The 18316-nt window shown below is 53.8% G+C and overlaps 1 protein-coding gene across 2 annotated transcripts; it reads left to right on the top strand.

Annotated features, from left to right (window-relative positions):
- The first annotated feature begins 42 nt into the window (after positions 1-42).
- On the top strand, positions 43-17001 carry NRN1L (neuritin 1 like). Of its 2 annotated transcripts, XM_025216798.1 has the most exons (3): positions 43-656; positions 15190-15352; positions 16204-17001. In XM_025216798.1, exons 2-3 carry the CDS (start codon positions 15213-15215, stop codon positions 16481-16483), a joined length of 420 nt encoding a protein of 139 aa, XP_025072583.1. In that variant the 5' UTR covers positions 43-656; positions 15190-15212; the 3' UTR covers positions 16484-17001. The 2 variants fall into 2 exon arrangements, with proteins under 2 accessions (XP_025072583.1, XP_025072582.1); XM_025216797.1 differs by lacking the exon at positions 43-656 and having other exon boundaries at positions 10957-15352.
- The last annotated feature ends 1315 nt before the right edge of the window (positions 17002-18316 follow it).

Raw genomic sequence — 18316 nt, forward strand, 5'->3', positions numbered from 1 at the left:
GCTCGGCCGCCGGCTCCGCGCCACGTGCCGGGGAGAGGGAGAGGGAGAGGGCGCGGGCGGGCACCGGGGCCACGAGGCTCCGCGTAGGCGAGACCCAGCCCGGCCCGCGGGCTGCCGCCGAGCTGGGGGCGGCGCCCCGCGGGGAAGGGCCGCTTTCCAGGGGACCGGGGTGGCTCCGCATCCAGGCGTGTGAGGTTTCCTCTCGCTTCGAGCCTGGTGCGGACGAGCAGCCCTGCTCCCCGCGCCCGCTCGGGGGCCCTTTGCTGCTTGTTGGCTCCGGGCCAAGCCGCCTGTCCCCGACAGACAAGCCTGGTTTCCCCTCCACCGTCCCCGCGGGTGTCCCAGCCGGGCTCACGGCGGCCGGGGGGAGATGGCATTGCCCGAGCTGGGAGTTGTAGCTGTGGAGCACTTTCTGCTGCCTGCAAAGTTTGCACAGGGAAGGAGATCCGCTTCCTTGCTGCCTCAGTGAGGAGGTCTGCCTCGGGTCTCTCCCCTCTTTGCTGGTTATGTCAAACTTCACCTTTTGTGACCCCTCTGTGCTGATGCAGGCATCCTGAGACAGGCGCGGATGTGCTGGGGCAGATTGCTGTAGCTGGCAGTAAGCAGATCTTATCAGGCTGGATTATTTGTTGGACATTTGGGATGTCTTATTCTGAGTAAGCACATTAAAAAAATACAAATAAAAATACCAAGTGTCTCAGGGCTGAGGGCAAGTGGGGAGGGCAGCCTCTCAAATTTGGGGGGGGGGGGGGGGGACCTTAATGCTTCTAGCACTTGCCAAGTATTTTCTGCCTTTTTCCTGGCCAAGTAATTTATCTGGGAGTTTCCTGGCAGCGGGGAGCTGCCCAGCAGTCTGAGAGCTGCAGCTCAAGGTAAACGGCGCGTCACAATTCATTCAGCAAATGGTCATATGGGCTGCAGGCAGCCCGGGGGAGGAGAGAGAGCAGGAGAAACCCATCTCCAACTGTGTGTGTGTGAGCAGAGCCAGAACAGCATGCAGGGAGGCAGGATTACATCCCCCAGCCAGTGTGCACGCGCGCGCACACACTCTCTCTCTCTCCTTTCTGTAGTTTCTCTTTAAACGATTACGTTGTAGTTTTCTTTTCTTTGCATAGATTCTTCCCATCTCTGCACCTCCCAGTACTGCCCTTCCATCTCTGTTCTGCGGTGCTCCTGCCCCAGGACCTTTGCACAGAGCTGTGCACTGGCTAAAAGCAGCACCTTGGTTTCTTTACTTTTTAAAGAGACCAGAAATGCCCAGGTCTTTTCCCTGAACAATGGGGCTATTCTCTATCCTTTGATGCTTTTTGTTTCATATTCTTCCCACATGAGGTGCAATTCTCAGGGCTCTCTTGTGCATTGTGTGACATCTTGGCCTTTCCTGTGAGAAAGGTGGTTGGGGGCCAGATGGCTGGAAAGGATCCAGACTCTGGAAGAGAATTCCTCTCCCTGAGATGCAAGGAAAGATGGTCACTTGCTTGGATGCCACTGGCATCTGCAGGTATAAATGCTCTGAGCTGCTTGGATTCAGGGAATCTCTTTCTTGGGCCAGGGGTGAGGTTAGGCTGTCCAGAGTATGATGCTGTAGGGAGGAGGAGGGGGCAGCCCATGGGCAGCATTGTGTGTCTGATTGTCCTGACTCAGTGGTACATGGAGGCACCTGGGTGAGATTCTGTAGCCTTGCAGGGGCTAGAACGCATGCCCAGCATCCCAGGCCAATATAAGGGGCACAGTGCTGTGGGGTCACCACCAAAGAGCGCCCTGCCTGTGCAGTGAGTGAGTCTCTGCAGAGGGACAGAGCCTGTTGAGCAGCAGGGTGCTGTGCAGAGCGGGTTCAGGGTGCCAGGTGACTGCTTGCCTTGCTCAAGAGGGGTCCTCTTGCCTCCTCAGCTATTTGGTTGGCCAGGTGCACTGTGGATCTTTGTGCATTCCTCTAAAGTAGGGGGAGGTCACAGCTAGAGGCAGGTCTATTTGATACACAAGAGGAATGTGGGCCTTATGCCCATAGAGCAATGGCTAGCCCCTCCCCTCCCCAAATGGGGGTAGGGGGGATGCTATTCGGTATGCATCAACTGAGTTTGGGGGACAGCTAAAGAGAAAACAGGAGTTTTAAACCTGTTTAAAACAAGTGCTCCAAGGGGGAACGCTGAGCAGATTACACCAGACAGTGCCCACTGGTCCCCTAATGAGTCCAAGGAGCCAGCGGACACTGCCCAGTGAAACTGCCAGAAGATGTGAATGGACCAGGGACAGAAAAACAGCCCTGCAGTCCCCAGAGGCCGTCCTGGCCAGAGCCTCCTTTCTGGTCAGGTAGATCACTAGTTTGGCTAGGACCAGGAAATCCTGGGACTTGGTGACGCTGTGGATGGGGAATGCATAAACAGAGAGGTGCAGGGTTGGCTAGAGGCAAGGATATTGGCTTTGATGAACCAGTAGTTTGAGCCTGTGTGAGGGCTTATTTCTGCCCACAGTTGGTAGGGGAAGAAGATCTGAGCTAAGAGACAGACTATGCCTTGGTTAAGGAGGGGGGCACAGCTCAGAGGTTGGCCTTGCCCTGATGCTGAGGGCACCTGGAGTCAGTCTGCAGGTAGAGGAGAGATGTGGGACAGAGCAGAGGCCAGTGTGCCTGATCTTAGGGTAAAGATGAGGAGATGGATTTCTGGCTTTGTGGGAAGGGGAGTCTGCACCATTTCCTAAGCCTCTATGAAAGCAAAGCAAGTCCTCACCTGGCATTGCTCAAGGAACTGGCAACAGAAACAGCTCAGACCTGTGCAGTACCAAAGCATCTGAGATTTACCCCAGAAATGTCTTTTTTCCCCTGTGGCCTGGCACTCTCCAGGGCCACCTGGGGCCATTGCCTAACCTCAGACACTCAGCCAGCCCTGGGGAGAGGACTCCCCTTCCAGCCTGCTGGATGGTGGTGCACAGGGTTGGGGCGGGGGCTGTATGTCAGGGAGCCACGGGTTGGCCTGACTCCTGTGAGTTTTACTTCACACAATCCTCCTGCAATCTCTGGATGCTCCTGGTCTTTTTGTAGGTGTATGGGCCAGGGAAGAGCATGGTTTACTTCCAAGCCAATGTTATTTATTCATCTAAACAACATGCGATTTCTCCTTTTCCTTCCCGCAGTGTCCAGGAGGCCTTTCCAAAGACAGAGGGCAATGTGGAGCTAATAAGCGAGTGCCAGCTCCTTTCAGGACATTTCTGAGAGGAACAGGGCTGGGAGCCTGCTGCCTTTGAAAGACTGGATTTGGGCTCCTTAGTGAATAATTCAGGACTTTCCCAGTGTAAGGGGAGCAGGGTTAATTATTCACTATTTATGTTTTCTAGCAGGGGAGATGCTGTACAGTATCCAGAGCTCCTGGTAGCAGGGCAGGGTAGAGGTGGTTGAGTTAGGGGCTAGATGGTTTCTCTGGCTCCTGGAGACGGGAAGAAGCAGACAGTGAGTGCAGCTTGCAGGGGCTGCTCTCTTCTTGTCTGGCTTAGACATCTTGCTCATAGAGCACCAAGCTGTCACTAGTCCAGCACATGCCTCGCTGACTGCAGGTCCCAGGTGGCAGGGCAATGAGCTGTGGCCGCCTTGTCACCTCCCCTGGCCCCTGGGAGTCCTGCTTAGATTTCGTATATTTGCTTCTGAGTTCAGCTCCCTGGGGCACTGTCAGAACCAGGCTGTATTTGCTGGAATTTGGAATATAATTTCTTGTGGGATAAGAGGCAGAGTTGCTTCCCTCCTGTTGTCCTGTGCACATGGATTGCACCCATTCCCCTTCCCAATCTCCCCATAGTTTTGTTGTGACTTCCCCAGCCTGAATGGGGAGGAGGCAGGGAGACCCCAGAGCAGTGGAAAAGATCCAGGGAAATAAGATATACTGTGCTATACATGGCAGCCTTACTGCTATAACTTTGGCAGTTCTTTGCCCCTCAGAAGCCGAGAGGCATATGTCCCGTCTACAAGGGGAATCACACAGTGCTGAAAGGGAGTCCAGGAACATGACAGCCAAGCAGCTGGCATGGCCAGGACTCCTCCTGCTCTCTAGTGTCTACCTTCTGCACTGACACAGTGTCCCCACCTGATTAGATTTTGGCATTGACTAACGCTGAATGAACTAGACGGGGTAGGCAGGTCTGTTTTAGGTGCTGCAAACTTCTCGGTTTGATTTCTGTCCTGTTGTTTCATACTGATGATCCAGCCTCCGTCACTGACAGGTCTGGGATGCCAAATCTGGACCTGTAAATGCTAAGAGAGAAGGAAGGAATTGAGCAGAGTTTTGTCATCTTTCTGGCCTGGTCTCTCCTTGTGACCTCTGCTCTTGGGCCTAGTGCAACCTGCAAACAGTGCAGGATGGCTGTAAACATAGCCGGTCTGGATCTACAACCTGTTTGTGTAGAATGTGATCTCCTCCCTTTATACTGGTCTAAAAGGAGGAGGCACGTACACAGCCTCACGCTAGTGCAATTGGCTGAAGTACTCTGGTAGAGTTACTCTAGTAAAAACAGTAAAATTACAATGGTGAAAAATTGCATTGGTGAAGGTAGCCCATGTACACACTATTGTCCTGGGGTAGATGTTTGAGCAATGCAAACAGGCTGTTACCTGTTTCCCTGATGAAGAGCCATAATAGCCCCTATTGTGGCAGTTACCTCAGGATAACTGGTCATCCATCCACTCGGTATCCTGACACGCAAAACTGATATCGGTGACCCAGCAGTAATGCGTCTTGTGTCTATGCCCAGAGACAGCTTTCCATAGAGTTGCATGCAGTGTGATTAGCAAGGTGGGGGCATCCAGCTACCGCCTCAGTCAATCAGTTGTACAGCCGGTAGTGGGAGAGAGAGAACTTCTGACCTTCCACGGTGCCCAACAGCACTTTGCCATGGCTGTGTTTTCAGTGAAGTTGGTAGAAGTCTGAGTGCTCACACATACATCCTTCAGACTCTTTCAGACTCTTTCTCCTTATTTTCATTGTCTGAGCAAATTACCAAGATCTGGTGTCCTATTCTCCACACTCCTGGGTGGCATCTTCAGCATCTGTGACACAAAGTGCTGTATCTTTCCTTTCAGATGTAGAATCAATAACAATAAGTGGGATGGCATCATTCCCTGAGTGGGGTGCTTGTAGCCATTATTAGGTCCAACTTCCAGCAACCATCTTGCAGCGATATCAGTGTTGGTTCTCTTAGTTGTTCTTTTAATGTTTTTTCCCAGTTAATCATTTTGAGCATCCATTACTGTCTGGAGGAAAATATCCAGTGTAAAGTGCTTGACTCACTTTAAGTTGTCTTTTGCTGCACGGGAGGTGGTGGGTGGAATAAACAGCTCCAGCTTTCTTAGGATGTCTGTCTGTTTCAGTTTAGTGGAATGGTCTTGGCCAGTGGGGGTCTGAAAAGCACAGATGGGTGGCTCCTGGTGAAGCTTGGGGCAGAAGAGCTCCTGAAAGCTCTGGAACAAAGCTTATAACTTTGCACAGTCACGTTTTGATTCCAGAAACAGAAGTGTCACTTGCAGGATCATCCATCTTACCTGTGTTCTGCTTCTACTTCCCTAATAAAAACTGTTTCAAAAGCATGCATGATTTTGAAGGATTCAAAGAAAATGACTTCTGCCCTCTGAGATGAGCACAAATCCTCCCTATTGTGGTACTCAAGGACTCCTGGTCATAGCTGCATTTCCCATTAAAGGAATTACCTGTTTTCATTATTGCAGTCCCCAGTTGTTTCCTACCACATATTTCAACTGCAGGCAGGTTAAGAAAGATAAATTCATACATTGACTGGTAATCACCAGACAATAATCCTCTGTTTGCACTATTGATCACAACATCCACAGTTGCCGCAGTAAAGATTAGAAACAGCTCCCTAGTGAATTCAGTGCTAATAGCTAGAAGAGAAGCCAGGTTTGTGAAGAGTCGGGTCACTGGATGCCAGCCTATCTTCAGAACATGCTACCTTCCAGCAAACTAAGAACCGTCTACCCCACTCATTACTGCTAAATGTCTAGGGAAGGTCAATTCACCCAATAGCTATTTCCCTCAGTTGCCAGTGGCTACCCTCTTTTCTATACTTTTGGATAGTTCTGCAACTCCCTTCCTGAAGACATACAAAGATCCTTGTCCTCACCACTCTTAATCTGGATGATTAGCTTCCATTTAAAGATATGGTAACATCCTGGCATGCTTCAGAGAGAGCAAGTCACAAACTTTAATTGTGATTTTAAAAAATCACAACCTGGCAGGGCCGAGGTTTTCTTTCTGTCTGCCTCAATGTTCCTTAGCCTGTTTGGGTTTCTCTCGAGATTTGTAACCTTGAGTCTGAATTTCTTGGATGTGCACGACCAGTTTTGGGGTGTTGTTCTGCAGTGCTGATAGGGTTCCTTCACCTTCCTATAGTCTCTGTCTGGGAACTTAAATTGGCTTGTTCACACTCTTTTTCAGATGTGTTGAGATTCCACCCCTTCCTGCCCTGGGCAGAGGTATAACAGGACAGCTCAGTGCCCTGGGAAGCAGCAGTACATGGGGCAGTGACAACTGCTGTGCTGCCAGCTGGTAGTTTTGGCAGCTGTTATTTTTGCATTCCCCCGAAGCTGGCACCCAGGGCTGCTGCTTTGGGTATCTCCCTTAGTTATACTACTAGCCCCTTGCATTCAGCCTCTGTTTGTTAACCTCTCACAGCAGCATCTGAATGTGGCATGGCTCTGGGATTTAGTGCAGAAGGGAAGGCTCCCCAGCACACAGCAATTTCCTCCCCCTGCATGTGGGCAGCAACCCCCACCCCCTGTCCCCCACCTCTGTTTTGCACTGCTCCCTTGTTCCTGGGCTCATGGGTGGGAGAAGGGATTGTTTGGTTCCAGGCTGCAATTCTGGTCATGCTCCCCCCTCCCCAGAGAGATGAGCTAGAGTAGCACAGCAGTGCCTGAGAGCTGTTTATTGGCTCCTTTATCCCAACTGGACTGAGTGGGGAGTCCTTGACTTGATATTTGGTTCCATTTGACTAATTAACACTCCATAACCAGCTTTGCAGGTCACTGGCTGTGCTGGGACAGCTGGCATACAGCATGAGCTGGATATGCTCTCAGCAGGCAGGGCTTCTGCAGGCAGCTTGCTGGGCTTGCCTTACTGACTGCTCAGGGTGGAATCACAGGGCCCAGGGGTCCAAGCCAGGTGAGTTAGGAGCTAGTTAGGAGATCAGGGAGGGGCAGGTCACCTGAACTCTCATCCCATAAAGGAATAAGGAAAACACAAGCTAGAAGGAGAGAGGAGTCTTGCTGTTTTGTGAATCCTGGGCTCCCCACCCTGGGCTCATCTTGCTGTTACAGATATTCCCCTGCTTTCTTATTTCCTTGAACTTCCATACCTGGCCCATGGGGGCATGCCTGCACTTTAATACCAGTGCACAGCCCTTGTATTCACCTGTAGTCCTTGGTTATGGTACTAATGCTTCAGTCCGTTCAAGCCCCAGAGATGGCATCCTGGGTGTCTAAGTGGCTTTATTTGGTTGCCTACATGGTATTTTTGGAATTTATGCATACGTAGGAATGCTGTTCCTGGACACACAAGCCTGCGTATCTAGACAACTACATATGCATGCAGATTGGGCATGTATTGTAAGCTATGCACATGTAGTAACACCTACAAGTAGGTTCCAGGTCCTCCCTCACCCAGAGAGGGGTCTGACCTCAGGTCTTTTTGACTTCCTGGCTTAGTGCTCTGGCCACCCTGCCACAGGTTGGACCCTGGAGCCTTCCTCCCGGTGGCACAGAATCTTCTCTCCAATGCACTGCTCACCAGCCATTTATTTTTCCTGTTGACTATGGTAAACATGAAAGGACTTTGCAAAGCCTGATTTGTGATGTGGGGGTTCGAGCACTGCTGAGAAGTTGAAGAGATCCAGGTTCAAATCATGTTGAGTGAGGGGATGGGCTTAGAGCCTAGGCCTCTGGCTTCCCAGTTGAATGCCCAAGCCACTCAGTTCTCAGGGATAAAAAATAGGAGAGCTCTACTTCTCCAGTTTGTTGCCAGTACCTATAGTCATTGATACATGCAGGTCTGTGTGTCCAGGAAAAGCATTCCCACCTGTGCATCACTACCAAAACAACTAACAGAATGCTTCCCCAGGTGCCTCTCCAGGCTTAATTCCCTTGGGCTTCAAAAGTTATCTTTAACTCTTCTTTTGCCCCCTGCCCTTCCAGTGAGCCAGGGAGCTCTCTGCCTGGCACTCTTGCAGGACCAGGCACTGACAAATCTAGCCTGGATGCAGTGCCATCCGTAATCAGCTTGTCAGTGATCCAGTGCCATCTCCCTGTGCAAAGGCTGAATGTACTGTCCCTCACATGCCTCTCTGCTCTGCTGGGGAGAATTAAATGACATCCCACAATGTTGGCTGCTGTTCCACAGCTTTCTGGATCGATCGAAACTTCAGTGCCATGAGACCAGTGTTCCTGAAATGCTAGCTCATGTTGCTGTGAGACTGAATCACTGGTTGATGGTTTTGCCATGTCTAGGGGGAAAGGGAGTTGGGCCCTTCTCTTTGCTGCTCTGTGGAAGATATTTATGTTGTTGCAACTCCCAGCTTCCAAGCCTCGGCTTTCTAACTCCAGCACGTGCTTCTAGCTCTGGCAGTCCCTGACTCTAGTCTTCATGAGGTAGTTATCATATCTGCAGCTGGGACCACTACCTGAGCACCACTCTCCCTTGAACGGGGTGCAAATTAACCCCAACCCTCTTCAGGTGCTGTCTGTCCTTCAGTTCCTAAATTTCCCTTCCCTGTTTCTTTGCTCTGGGTTATCCTTGGCTTGGAGATCACAGAGCACTTGCAGGAAAAAGGCTCCTCTCTCTGTATCAGTGCTGACCTCCATTTCCCAGCACTGCAAGAGGCCCCACAGTGCTGTGGTAGATGGTTAGAGATATCTCTCTTAGCACTACTGGGGTTTGCAGCCAGGATGCAGATCTCATCGGTTACACCTCTGTTCCAAGGGGGTGGTCTCAGCCTGCCTGTGGCATCTGAGGGGTGCAGTCCCTGGGGGCACCAAGCTTTCCAGTGGGGTGGCTCAGGTCTCTCTCAAATGCCTCCTGGGAATTGTGTTTGCAAAGAGTCCAACTGAGAGGTGGGAGGGCAGAGCTCTGGTGGGATGGTGCTTCTTGGGAGCTGATGGACTCTGATATGCTAAGAATGAATATGGAAGATGGAAGCTTGTCCCAGGTGGTGTGAGAGACACGTCACCCCAGCAAGAGCCAAACAGCGGAGCTGCCACTCCTCTGGTGCAGCCCAGCAGGGTCCTGAGGTGCAGAACATGGCCCCCGCTGGTGTCCAGGAGGTGTTCAGAGCCCTTGTGAATGAGAAGATGATGATATGTCAGTCAGACCCTTGCAACTGCACCTGCATCATGAAGAGTACTTACAGCTGCTGGGTGGGGGCCTGCAGGCAGGGTGGTGTTGGATGGTGCCATGCCCTGGCCACCTGACTCCATTGGTCCTGGAGGACATTGGGGTGTAATCCACACTGGAAGTGCTGCTTTCCATAGCCTCTCATGGCCGGGCTCGAATGTGGCCTGCTTTACACCAGCTGGTCTCACAGACACCTCTCCCACAGCCCAGTGCTGTTCCTAGAAATGTGCTGGTGCCAGGTCCTTGGGCTCCCCTGGGGAGGGAGATGCTCACTGCAGCTATACAAACAGTGCTGGGGGAAGAACAGGTTTCCCAGGCCTGGGGTCAGCTCCAACCATTGGTACTGGAATTTTTTTTTCTCCCCAAAGGAGCAGCCCCTGGTGCCCAGGCAGTGCTGCTTGATGATGATGAATCACTTCAGCAGCTGGCAGCAAGGCTTAGAGCCGTTCCTTTGGGCAGCAGCCCTGTGGGCCAGCTCCTGCAGCTGCCCGAGGTCCGTGGGTGGAGCTGGGAGTGCACTGGGGTTTCTCAGCAGCCAGAGTCGGGGGGACCGCGCTGGGGGCTGCTGAGGCCTTCTCTAATTGTCTATCACTGATGGTGCCTCCTTCAGGTTTCTATGCTCCTACTCTGTTGCTGCCTGTCAGCCCCAGAAAGACCAGGCCCTTGCAGGACTCGCGTCCAGACCTTCCTAAGTGTGGAGAGTGGACCGGCCCCCTAGGAGACTCCAGGCCCTGGGGCTGCTTCCTTGGGAGACAGTTGCATATCCTGATCTCACTGGTGGGAGCAGAAGTGTAACCGATGAGATCTGCATCCTGGCTGCAAACCCCAGTAGTGCTAAGGGAGATACCATTGCTGCCGGGGGGAAGCGTCAGCATGACACTGTCAGCAGCTGGGGGGACAATGTCCCCTACAGCTTCCTCCGTGGCCCAGTGCCCCCAAATCTCATTGCCACTGGATGATGGCAGCATGAAATTTGGTAGCTCCCACCCTTGAGCTGGCCTCATCCCTGCCCCGAGTGCTGCTCCAACTCCCATCACTGGTGCCCCTTTTACTTCAACACTTGGGGCTTGTGCCCTGGCCACCCACTGCTAATTATACTTCTGGGTGGGAGACAACTCCTGCTGTCCAATCTGGACCCTTCCTTCCTCCTTTTCCCCTTGCTGATCCTCATCACAGGCATGTGCTTCCTGCTACTAGGCTTCCCTCCAGGGGCCAGCACCAGACATACTGGTCGGACCCTGACTGACTCCCTCTTTGCTCCCGGGTCCCAGGGTGTGGGCAAACGGAGGACCTGGAACTGGGTGCCCAGACTGAGAAAGTGCTGTTTCTTGCCAGCCCTCCTGAGGCTGCTGATGTAAGGCTGTTTACATGTTGTCCTGAGCCCCCATGGGCTCAATGTAACAGTACCAGCTTTGCCAGGAGCTAAGGAGGTGCACCCATGTGTGCTACCATCCTCAAGGGCACTAGTCAGCCACGCAGCTGCTTCTGGGAAAGGAACAGGCTAAAAATGGCCCCTGTGCCCTGTTGTAGGACCCTTGCACCAGATTGGAGAGTATGAGGGTCCTGGAGGGGGAGGGAGGAGGGGCACGGGCAAAGACCCAAGAAAATCCAAAGGTTTAAAATAAGACAAGCCCAAATCAGGCTAGAAACAAGGGGCATGTTTTAGCAGTGTGGGTGATGAGTGGCTGGGGCTGGGGTTGGGGCAAGGTCTCTGTTGTTGGCACATCTCAACCAAAAAGGGATGTTTTCCTAAGTGGTGTGTGGTATCTGGACCAGGAATTGAACCCAGGTTAGCCACTTCCAAAGCCACTGCTGGTGTCTTAGACTTGGTAGAAAGCCAGGACAACCCCTAAATTTGAGTGCTCAGAGGTCTTGTGGCTTCTGCTCCATCTCGGTGTTCTCCCCTGCCTCCGTGCTGCGTTGTGTGCAAGGGCAGGCTGTGTGGGCTGCTATTGATGTGTTTGATCAGATTAAATTGGGGGAGCTTCCTTAAAATATTCATGGGCTTCTTCCTTGCCAGCACAGAGCACTCCACAGTGTGTTTCAAAGCCAGCACTGTGTGGCACAGCCCTACCTGGGGCTGATCCGCTTCCCGACTTTATACTGCTTGTGTGATGTAGAAAGAGCAGCTCCCAGCTGGGTTTGCCTCAGCGTGGATCCTGCCAGCTCAGTTTCGAAGAGGCTGCTTTGTAGCTGCTGCCTGAATACTGTTAAGGTTCCCCCAAATCTCCAGAGCGCTTGGAGTCTGGCTGTGGCATTGGGGGCCCTGCCAGCTGCTAAAAGGAAGTGGTGGGGATTACCAGGATGGGCAATTAGTGAAATGGGTGGTGGCAGCCTAAGCTAGGCTGCCCATTGAGCCCAGCTCTGCTCGGCAGTCTCTGCCAGCCCATTTCATCTCCAGGGGTTTAAATGGTGCCAGGTATCTCTGTGGGAGCTGCCATTTTGCCCGCACTTCCAGCCTGAAGATGCAGGGCCCAGAAATGTGGCTCATGCTGGAATAACCGGGGCAGGAGAGGGCAGAGGCTTCAAACCAGGGCTAGAGGGCAGAAGGCTTGGTGGAAGCACTACCTTTCCATGCAGGCAGGCAGTCAGGAGCAGCATTTTTCAGGCTGCAGAGCATATGTTTGTGGCGGAAGCAGCCTCAGGCCACCTGGCAGCTCAAGTCACAAGTTGTAGGCTGAGCTCTTTGGACAGAACCTTTCTCTTTAAATTAAATCCCAGAAACTTGAGGGCAGCAGGGAGAAATGGGCTCTGCTCCCCACCTTGGACAGCTCTGGGGGCTCCTTACTCCAGGCAGGGTTGACAGTCCCATGCCTTCCTTTGGGGAGCCTTGCCCACAGCCCTGTGGTGCTCCCCTGCTAGAAATTGTTTCCCGATGCTTGGCTTGTCGTTTTGCTGGTTGGTTTCTGTTGCGAGTTGCACCCTGTGTGATCCCATTCCTCCTGTGGGGTTTCTCCTGTCCAGGTACTTCAGGGTTGTGTTTGTTCTGCTTCTCCTCCCATGCAGGTGCCCAAGTGCTGTGGATTTATTCTGTTGCCTTTTCCTCTTGGTTTGGTCTTGGTCATGCTGCTGAGCCTTGGGCCCTGGAATGGAGCGGGATGGGGTAACAAGGCTGTGTTCCTGCCCCAGCCCCCTGGAGGAGAACTGGCACTATCTGTTGGCACAGTGACTGGGAAGGTGCTGGGCATTGCATAGCCAGGGTAGCTACCAGCCTGAACTTTCTCTTTTCCATCACTTGTAGCCATGCCCATGCCTTACATGCCAGTGGCATAGAGTCTTGTTAAGCCATTGTCAAAGTTAGGGCAGGCTGCTGCAGTACATGACAGTGCCCTCAAAGGCAAGGGATAGGCATGGCCTGCAGGCCCCCAACAACTGTGTGGTGGAGGATGATTCATTAGGGAATGTGTGTCCTGGAACATGGCTCTGCAAGGCAAGGGGCAGCCTGAGTGCCAGACTGGGGCCCAGCGAGCCAGCACAAAGGTTAGGGCAGTGACAGACACTCAGGGCCACATCCCAGATTGCCAGGAGGGGCCTCTACACCATCTAATTACACCTCCCACCTTGGCAGGGACATGCTGTGTTAAGCTGTTGACTTCAGCATCTGGCAAAAGTCAGATGCTGCTTTATCACTGGGAACAACTGCATCAGGATGGCTGACAGGCTCACTGGGGCAGGAGGGGCAGCCCTGGATTTTTTGCCCTTTCTCTGGCTCTACTGTAATGACCCTATGTCTGTTGCTGCTGGGGTCTGGGCAGGAGCCTGATGTCCTAGCTGAGTCATGTCCAGGAGTTAGGGCTGACTAAGGACACCTCTTTACCACTTCCACAATGCTTCTGCAAGTGGTAGCATAACTGGGGGGGAAGCAAATGGAGCACTAGCCGTGGGTGCCAACTGTGAGGGGACACCAGAATCCTCATGAAGTCTTTGCCACGGCAGGGGCAGTTTTGTACTGCTGGCTGTAGGAGCTTCACGTCCAGCAGTGCACCTAGGGGTTGGGGGTTAAGTGGGATGAGCAGAACGGCACTCCTCCCCCCACCCCACCCCTGGGAGATTTTGTCAGAGCAGATGCACCCTGTCTGTGCCCAATAGCATTTGGTAGTGGGGGTGGCAAACAGGGCACCAGGTGTGGCTCCCAGGGAGCCCTTGCCCCAAGGCTGCTGCTACCCAAGCCCACTCTGCTACAGTACCAGCACTGACAGCGGTATCAGCTGCTTTCAGGGTGCAGAGAGCCCAGGCAAGTAAGACTTTGTTTCTTCTTACCCTCCCCTGCAGTGGTTGATTTCTTCCTGCCACTCCCCTGCCCTTACGAGTCGGTCTGCAGGTGCCCTGCACAGCTCTGCACGTCTGTTTCCTTTCCACATGCACCAGACCCAGGAATGAGGCCATGAAGCTTCCCTAAGGGAGTGAGACAGCAGCAGCAGGGTGTGCCCTCAGGGTGGCTTCCCTCCTTCCCTCCAGGGGTTGGCCTGTGTAGAACAAGAGTGGGTGGGTGCCATGTGCTTCTTGTTGGCTCACAGGAGCTCTGTGAAAGTGGCTTGGATGTGGATGCTGGAGAGAGCCACAGGGGCTATTTCCAGCAGCCTCAGCACAGACTCCATTTTCTATTCATCCCAACCCCTGCAGTGGTACGTGTGATGCTGTGGCGGCCTCTTTGCTTCGGCAGCCCCAGGCTGTCCTTGTTCTGTGGAGGAACAGGCTGCAGGGCTGCCAGATGGTGCAGGGTGAGTGGCTGGTTCTTCTCAGGACTGAGCATGGGCCAGGCCCACGGGGGACACTAGAATCACTTTCCTTTGAAGAGTGGCTTTGTTTGGAAAGCTGAGGCTGAGACCACTGCAGCTGCCAACAGTGCCTGGGCCTCAGTGGAGAGCTGGGAACACTGGGCCAGGCGGGGGTGTGGAGGGAGAAAGGCGGCTGACTGTTGTGCGTCCCTTTGGTTGCTCAGAGCAACCAGGAAATGGAGAGAAATGTTCTGGCCACCTGCTGTGTGGTGCCAGCTCAATGCTGGGGACCCTGCCTGCACCCTCTGGGCCCTGCCGCAGGAGGTTCAGGGGAGTGCAATTAAGCTCTGAGGCTTTGTGCTTAGTTCATTGTTTGTTTGTTTGGGGGGGGGGGGGGGGGGGTCAAGGGAGCAGATCAAGCCCCAGACACTTGGGCAGCTTGTTTGAAGCTCTGATTCCTTCCCCAGATGCACCCCCTGGAACAGGGCACGAGAGGGCCAGCTGGGAGCAGCATAGCATGGATGGAGGGTGTAGCTTGTGTCTGCTACCTAATGTCACTGTGGCAGTGTCCCATCTCCCCTTCCCCTCACCAGCTACCTGCTGCTTGTCTGAGAGCTTGAAGCTCGCACAATAGCACCAGCTTCCTTGGAGCATTGGTGATGCTCCCCCCCACCCCAGGCTATGATGGGGCTCCAGGGGCTGTAGCCTTGTATAGAGAATGGTCTTCCCGCAGCTCAGTGGAGAGTTGTCTATCACTGCAATGCAGCCATTATTTCTGGCGTGGAAGATGGCAACAATGGCAGTGATATCTAGAGTGGGGCACCCAACAAGTTGGCAATGGGAGGGTATTTCTAGCAGCCCCTGCACCAAACAGAATGCAGGTGCCCTGCCCTGAGCCCAGCAGATGGAAGACGGTTTCACAATGGGGTTCACGTGCAGCTTTCTGAACTGGCCTGATTGTCCTAGAAGGAAGGACAAAGTCCAGAATGAGACATAGGGCACTGGTGCCCTGCTGCACCCCTGCCCAGAGATGGGGCTTGGAGTTAGGGGTGTGGGGGGACTATGCAGTGACTCTCCTGTTTTCTGTGCAGCTGTGGCTGAGGAGCCAGTGAGCATGGCTGGGAGGGGATGCGACACCATCTACAAAGGCTTTGCCGGGTGCCTGATCAGCCTGGGGGACAGCATGGCCCAGAGTGTTCAGAGGCAGCAGGAGGACAGCGGGCAGGAGGTGCAGGAGCTGGACACCATCTGCAGGTGAGTGTAGCAGGGCTGCCTCAGAGAAGTGCCCATGGCAATAAGGAAGATACCCTCTCTGAATGTTCCTACAGAGCCAGGCAGCATTTGGCCCCATATGCTGAGGTGTTGCAGCATGACACCACCTGGTGCTGTATAAACACAGCTGTACTGCTGCTGGCTACTCCAAGGCAGGAAGCAGTATAGTCATGTTCAGGTGCAGAGCCCAGGCTGGTATGCTCTGTCCATCAGCACAGATAATTAGCCCACTGCCAGAGACCAATTAAGGCAGCTCTCCCAACCAAGCCATAACTGGTGAGGACAACCTCCAGCTCTGGGGAGGGCAGCCGTGGAGCATCTGGGATGGTGTCCTGGGAGGTCCTGGGAGCTGGTCCCTTGAACTGGAGGTGATGTGGCAGGCTGGGACCACAATGGGAGGTAGTTGAGCCCCTCAAGCTAGGGATCAGGGGGCCGAGCCAATGGGAAAGGATGTGGACTCTGCCCTCTGTCTCCCAGCCTGTCTTTGGGTTGGGCTATGAATGAGGGGTAGGCCAGGAGGCAGCAGGGTCTTGCTGTGAGAGGGACCCTGTGCCAGGAGGAGCTGCTGACCCTGAGGGAGTCCATGGCTGATGGGAGAGGGCTGCCTTGCTCACTTGTCTCTCAGGTTCACCCACCAGCAGGGAATAGCCCTCATAGTGTGAGGGATTCTCTGTACAGCAAGGCTGAGATGGTTTTGGGCAAAAGTTCTTTGCTAGCGGATTGGATCCAGCAGGTGTGGCTGGGATCTATGGTCTATAGGAGACCAGCTTGCCTGATGCCAGTGTCCTCTGCCAGCTGTCAAGGCTCTGACCCCTCCCTCTCACTGCTTACAGGTCCTGGGATGACTTTCACACCTGTGCCACTGGGGTCCTGTCCAGCTGCCCTGAGGAGGCCGCTGCCATCTGGGAGTCGCTGCGCCAGAAGTCCAGGAAGATCCAGTTCCAGGGAAACCTGTATGACCTGTGCAGCTCGCGGACCAAGCTGTCCAGCAGTGCCAGGGGCTCGGATACAGATGAGACTAACAAGGAGACCCTGCGTGGCTCAGCCCAGCTCCCCCAGCCTGGGCTCCTGGCCAGCCTACCTCTCCTGGCACTGCTGGCACCCTTTGTCTAGCCAGGGAGCAGCATGGAAGCCCCTTGGTCCAGGCACTTCCCTGCCAGAACCCACCACAGCACAGACTCCTGGTTTAGTGGGGGCTGCTTCCCAGGCCAAGAGCCATCTCTGCAAAATAGATCAAACTTAAAGTCTGAACATCCAGCACAGCGAGGAGTGGAGGCACCACTCCCTGCCACCCATGGGGCATTCCCTAGCCCATTCCAGGCTGTGTTAGTGGCTTTGGGGCAAGGTTCCTTTGGTGGCAGGGACACTGGGTCCCCTGAGGCAAATAAGGATGGGGCCTGAGGCTCTGTATTCCCAGTAATTTTCTTGTTTTTTGGGGTGATGTGGAGTCTGAGTGCTGAGCCTCCCTCAGCCTTGTGTTCATGGAGCTCCCACAGAGAACTGGCCTGATCATAGTTTCATAGTTTGTAGGGTTGGAAGGGACCTTGACAGATCATCAAGTCCGACCCCCTGCCATGGCAGGAAAGAGCACTGGGGTCAAACGACCCCAGCAAGGAGTTCATCTAGCCTCCCCTTAAAGACCCCCAGGGTAGGAGCCAGCGCCACTTCTCTTGGAAGTTGGTTCCAGATCCAGCCACCCTGACTGTGAAGCAGCACCTCCTGATGGTCTAGTCTGAATCTACCCTCTGCCAGCTTGTGACCGTTATTCCTTGTCACTCCTGGTAGTGCTCGGGGGAACAGGGACTCCTCCAATGCCTGCTGGTCCCCCCTGACTAGTTTGTAACAGGCCACTAGATCCCCCCTCAGCCTTCTCTTGTGTAGGTTGCACAAGGTCCAGACCCGTAGCCTCTCCTCGTAGGGCCTGCCCTGCTGCCCCCTGATCATGCGGGTGGCCCTCCTCTGGACCCTCTGAATGCTGTCCAATAAGCCTTTCCCCACACTTCCACCCCTTTCACCCCTGCACCTCAAACTTCCCTGTTTCTGCCACCCCCAGGCCTACCTTCCACTGAATCTTCAGAGATGGGGTTTGCCCAGGGCTCTCTGGAGACCTGCTGCCCCTGATCCTGCTACCGCAGTTCAGCCTTCCTTGCCCCAGAGCTTCCTCCATAGAAAAGCCAATGGGGCCTGAGCCCTGCAAGTGGCTGTGGCAAGGATGTTGAGAATACAGACCTCCCCCTGGAGCTACCAATGCCTTCCAGAGTGATGTCCAGTTGCTCTTTCCCCTTTGATACCTTCCTGCTTCCTACCATGTAGTCTGTGTTCCCTTGTTCACTAAGGGCAGCTGCATGATAAAGGGGACTGTCCTCTCCCGCCATCCCAGTTACCTGGGTGCCATGGCAATTGTCTCCACCCTCCAGAGATGATGGAGCAGCCCTGCAGAGAGAGTCCTGAGTGCCTGTGCGCCCTGAGTTGGAGTGCTGCTCCCTAAGTTGTGATACAAGGCATAGCAAACCCCTGTGTACAGCCAGCTCTGGTCCTCGCAGTGCTGGTGCATATGTCCAGCTCAAGGGTTGTCACATGTCTGTGGTTATAAGGGCTGTCTTGGTACAGGCACACTGCTAGCAGGCATTTGCACAAATCAGTTTGGAGCAATACCTAGGCACACCATCTGCAGACACCTGACCCCGGGTTCTGGGCTTCTGGCTTTCAGAGTTGCGAAGTGCTGATGAGTCCCATAGGTAAGATGGAAGGGCTGATGCTCTGCACGTCTCAAAGCCAGACTCTGCAGCAAGACACAGAGTTTTGCTCTCACTTTCCCTCGAGGCATTTGCTGTTTCCTTCCTACCCCCAACATGGAGCCTGCTATGTGGGGCTATTAGCTTGTAGGCTGCAGCACAGTGCAGACATATTGTACCAGCTTTAAATGATTCAGCCTAGGTGCCAGTA

This window comes from Alligator sinensis, unplaced genomic scaffold, assembly GCF_000455745.1.
Source record: "Alligator sinensis unplaced genomic scaffold, ASM45574v1 scaffold1317_1, whole genome shotgun sequence".
NCBI lineage: Eukaryota > Metazoa > Chordata > Crocodylia > Alligatoridae > Alligator > Alligator sinensis.

Excerpts from the sequence above, each read along its gene's own strand:
- NRN1L (XM_025216797.1), top strand. The coding sequence starts at position 15,129 with ATGGGGCTTGGAGTTAGGGGTGTGGGGGGACTATGCAGTGACTCTCCT. Across the intron at positions 15,353-16,203 it reads GAGCTGGACACCATCTGCAG|GTCCTGGGATGACTTTCACA; the intron begins GTGAGTGTAGCA and ends CACTGCTTACAG.